The sequence below is a fragment of the Elephantulus edwardii genome, unplaced genomic scaffold (assembly GCF_000299155.1).
Source record: "Elephantulus edwardii isolate Elephantulus edwardi_28Jun2011 unplaced genomic scaffold, EleEdw1.0 scaffold00045, whole genome shotgun sequence".
NCBI classification, from domain to species: domain Eukaryota; kingdom Metazoa; phylum Chordata; class Mammalia; order Macroscelidea; family Macroscelididae; genus Elephantulus; species Elephantulus edwardii.
In genome coordinates, this window is record NW_006399795.1 from 15175429 (window position 1) to 15180291 (window position 4863).

Sequence of the window (4863 nt, forward strand, 5' to 3'; positions counted from 1 at the left end):
TTTCAGTGTTGGTCCCAGCAGAGTCCAGAAGTGCCAGGGGAGGACTCTAGGCACCCTGTGTCCTGGGTGACCTAGACGAGTGATGTCCACATGTCTCCTGGGCTGTGACCCTGTCTTTCCCTTTGAGGTGGAGCTGCAGCCAGCCCCAGAGCAGATCTTCACCGAGTTCTCCCCGCTCCTGGGCAGGGCTCACACAGAGCAGAGCAGTCCCCATCATCCTCTGGGGCCCAGGCTGTCTCCAGATGCGGCTGCAGGGGTCTCTCCTCAGGTGTCTGAGTCCTTTCTTTCAAGGAGCGCTCCTGAAGTCTCTGTCTCAGCCTCTGTAGTGACATCTAATGACAGGCATTCTCTTTCTGCCCTTGTGCTGCCTTGTGACTGCAAAGAGATTCAACAGGAAACACACCCCCTGGGTTCCAGGGCCACTGGCTGCACACATCCCAAATGTGGCCATGTGTTTCCCCACACAGGGTGGCACGAAGGACTCAGGACCCTCAGGGAGTGGAGGACCCTTCCCATCCCAATAATACAACCTCCTGTGGGTGGGGGGCAATACCTGGGGATTGCAGGTCTCCTTCTGACCTCCTACTGCAATACAGAGAAAACAGATGTCAGAGGGCGGGGCTTGAGTTAGCAGATATGGTGAGGGAGTTAGAGAGCTGAGGTGCCAGATAACACAGGTGGGGTTCAGAGAGAGCTGGGGGTCTGACTGTCCTGGGGTCAGAGAGCAATAGAGGACAGACACTCCGGGGGAGGAGGGGTGGCTTCTCCTCGCTCCTCACTGGGTGGTTTTCCCCAGGAGACTGGCCTCAGGAACAAATGAGACTGCTTATGATGTCCAAGCTCCTGGTGACCCAGTAGCCCCAAGAACTGGGAGAGGACATGCCCTTCTCCTGTAATTGCCAAAGTCTGTGCTCATAACTAACTTGAATGTAGCTTTCTGTACTGGGTGAAAGTGGGGAGACCCTTTACATGGATATGGGCTCCCTGCCTCACCCCAGAGGCAACACTGAACTGTGAATAGAGACTGGAAGCCCAATGCCCAGCCTGCCTCAGTTTCCTCCTGACCCTGAGAATCCTCTCTCTGTAGCTACGGAGTCAGCTCTCTGGACTCCAGGGCCCCAGAAGCTGTCTGTCCACTCCTGCATTGGGCACCTTGGCTCAGAGTCCCTCCCTCTGTGAAGAGGAGCAGGTGTCCCCAGATACCAAACAGGGTTCTCTGGAATCAGGTCCCTGTTCCAAGCTGAAGGTTGGCAGGAAGCAGAAGCCCAGGTCTAGATGGGTGAGCAGACCTGGGACTGAGCCAGTGACACTTCCTATCAGGGAAAAGAGCCGTGTCCTTGTGCACCTGCCCTGTATGTGCCCTGGCCCGTCGCCTCAGAGAGGAAGCTGGGAAATGGCCATGAGCAGCCTTGTCCTCCCTCCCCTACCTGACCCTGCATGGTATCTGGCCTCAGCCAGTAGGAATCACCTGTCCCCTCCATGGGCTTATGGTGGCCACCACCAAGGACAGCTCCTGGGGTCCTGGCAGTACTTCTGGGATGTCCACCCATTTCCCCAATGTCAGAGGGACAGTATGAGGCCCATGATGCACCCCTGCTGGGACCCAGGTCCTGGGCCTCAGAGGATGATACTCACCAGGGAACGTCTTCCGTTTCTTCTTCCACAAAAAAAGGGAAAGTGTTAGAGAAGGAACAAGAATGATGATGATGGGAATGATGCTGACCACCAAATACCGCGGCCACAAGGAGCACTGGACATAAGTGGTGTTTGTTCCCGGTCTCTTCCCCGTCACAAGCGGGCCACTGCACCTGAGCGGGAGGGGCACGGGCCTGTGAGGAGCCTGCCAGGGGCTTTTCCTAGTGATCAGGGCTGGGGGCCAAGGGCTTCCCAAAGGACACAAACACCGGTGATCTGAGAGGAGAAATCTGTTTGCTAGGCCTTTTCCTTGGAGGGATAGAGAAAAGGAAGGAGGACAGAGACGGCCTGGAGAGGGGAGAGATGGGTCCAGCTGAGAGGGACAGGAAGGCGAGGATTCCAGCAGCCCAGAGACCCCTGAGAAAGAGAAGGACAGTGAAGAAGAAAGGATGTGGAAGAGGAGGGAGGAGGAGAAAGAGGGCGAGAAGAGACGGAAGCGGAGAAGCACAGTGAGGGTGCGGTGTCCTGGGCGCCTGAGGACACAGGCCAGGTCCTAGAAGGAGAGTGGGGCAGAGCTGGACCCAGAGCCTGAGCAGAAGAGAGTCCCTGAACTCTAGGCCCTCTGAGCGTCCAGTCAGCTCTGGACCCTGGGATCTACATTTATGGGGTCCTGTCCAGGAGTATTCTGATAGTCAAGTGGGTAATTGGTCGCGCTGTCAACCCAAAGGCACGTGGTCAGCATCCCACAGCTGCTCCGTGGTAGAAAGACGGGCAGTTTCGTCCTGCGTGATTCACAGTCTCTGAAAACCTGCTGGGCCGTCAGCACTGGGACAGTTCTGACTGGACAGCAGTGAGTTCTGAGCACATGAGGGTGAGGTCTACACTTTGAGAGCTTCCCCTTACCTGACCCAACTCCAGAGACTCTGAAGCCTCTTGACCTTACACTAGTGACACCCCAGAGCCATGGGGTGTTCTCAGGAACAGCTCCAGGCCAAGGGCTCCCGGAGCAGCTCAGGAAACCAGATCCTATGACTCTGGGGGTCTGGGTTGTCAGGAACGGTGTCTGTGGTTCATGGGATCCAACCCAAGGAGACAGTCCTGGAAGCTGGCACATCGAGGGGGCCAAAGGGTCTTCATTCTCTCTGCAGGGAGCCCTCCTGGTACCCTGGTATACCAGTGGGGTCACCTACTTCGTCCAGGGCTGACACTCGTCCAGGGTTCCCAGAAAAGAGAAGGTTCCAGGTGGGCAGTCCTGGAATATTGTGTCCGTCCTGTTAGTGCCTGAGAATGCAGAGGGCAGAGGGGGCTGAGGGCCGGGCCAGAGGGCAGGCACTTGTGTTGCCTGCCTCCCTCCACCTTAGCACGGAGTCTAGTTGCTTCTTCCTTTGGGGTCTCCAGAAGGAACTGGACGGCTGGAGAGACTGTCCCCAAGAATGCGACAACCAGAGGCCGGATGTGGATGGCGGGCTCTGAATTCCAGGAGATGAAGTGGCTGCAGTTTGAGTATCCAGGGATCCACCCCAGAGATGTGCAGGGAGGCAGCCCCACACTAGGTGCCAGAGCAAGAACAGGACACAGACCCCACAAACCCCCACTATTGATCTGGATGAAGATGGATGAAGACCCAAAATACACCACTGTGAATCCCAGCCTGTCCCCAAACCCTCTGACCATGACCCACGGTGAGGCTGGGGCCGGAGGGTGGGCATGGGGCAGAGAGGGTCACAGTGGCTGCCAGCCTCCACTGACGCGCAAAGGTCAAGTAACCTAGGGATGGGGCCTCAGCCTTCACCAGCTCACCGTTCCTCAGGACTCGCTGGCCCAGGTTGCAGCTTGTGTGGGGCAGACACATGGCACAGGGGTCTGTGCCCTCGGGCACGCGGAAGTGGCCTTGGGGGCAGCCACACTCAGCGTCCTCGATGGTGGAGCACTTCCTCTGGGTCTCCAGGTGCAAGGCTGTGTGTCCAAAAGAAAGAGCTCAGAGTGGTGGTGAGCTCTCCGTCCTGGGAGTGGACCAAGAGCAATGACCGAGCACCAGCGGCCTGGGGGCAGGGACTCCTGCTAGGTCTAGGGAGCGGGTGGTAATGGGGAACCAGCCAGCCTCACAGCCTGGCATCTCTGTACCTGGGCTCCAAACTCTCCCTCCACCCCGGGGCCCTGCCAGGATCCACCCTTGGTGCCTAGAGGTCCAAACACAGGTCCTCTGGTCTGAATCGAAAAGGGGCTCCCAGTGGCAATAACAGGGACTTTAGGTGGAATAAAACTGAGATCCCTTGAAGGCCATTCTTAACAGGAAAGCTGGCATCATGCGAAATCTGTCACAGCAGAGCCCAGATCGACCCAGAGAAGAGACTGAGAAGAGCAATGTCAGTTTTGCCGAAGTGCAGATGTTGGGGGTGGGGAGATGGCCCCAGTTCAGGCCTCCTGCTCCCCCAATCTTCACTCCCCTATGCAAACCAGCCCAGTCAGGTGACAGAAATGGCCCCCCTCTTTCACTCACATGGAGTGGAGTAACAGCTAGTCTGACACCCATCCAATCTAGTAGAAATTTACTTAAGGAGGGAGTTTGTATGACGTTTAGATACAGTTCAAAGTCCTAGAAACTATTACTGTGGTCTAGTGACAGGAAGCTGCGCTGTAATCCCAAAGGCATGCAGTTTGAGGCCACCAGATGCTCTGCAGGAGAAGGATAGGCAATCTCCTCCTGTGAGAGTAACTGCCTCTGAAAACCAGCCAGAGGTTCAGCTAAGGGTCGGTTCCAACTCAGCGGTACACAACAACAACAACCTTGTTCTAGTCCCAAAGCATTCTTGCCACCACGTTTTCTATGCCCGAGCTCACCTGGAAACCTTTGCTTCCCAGCTCACCTGCTCCTGGCCTTCCTTGGCACTGGCCCAGGTGAGCTGGAGAGCAGGGGGGCAGATAGATTTGTTGCAGTGACATCTGGGGCTAGTCCCTCATCTACATCGATGTTCCACTCTGCTTGTCAGCTTCTACAACCATTGTCCCCTTGACACACATCCAGGAAGCAGGCTGTGTTCTCAATCATGCATCTTTGGCCATGGTCTGCTGAGGCCTGTGTCTGAAGGGAGGCCACTGAGTTCAAGTCTGGCTCTGCCAAGGACCTACAAGTGCTGTGGTGATACAGGGCTCTAGGCCACAGTTTCTCCATATGTGAAATGAGGGCAGTGACACTAGCCCTGCTTTCTGCTAGAATAAAGAAGTCAT

The 4863-nt window shown here is 56.3% G+C and overlaps 1 protein-coding gene across 1 annotated transcript in view; it reads right to left on the reverse strand.

The window, feature by feature from the left end:
- TNFRSF14 (tumor necrosis factor receptor superfamily, member 14) overlaps positions 1–4863 on the reverse strand; it is a 28910-nt gene that overhangs the window by 7377 nt on the left and 16670 nt on the right. Inside the window, exons 5-7 of the mRNA XM_006885930.1 lie at positions 3436–3591; positions 2826–2916; positions 1636–1808 (exon numbers count right to left, since the gene is read on the reverse strand). Of these exons, the coding sequence (XP_006885992.1) occupies positions 1636–1808; positions 2826–2916; positions 3436–3591 (420 nt within the window). The remainder of the gene's footprint in view (positions 1–1635; positions 1809–2825; positions 2917–3435; positions 3592–4863) is intronic.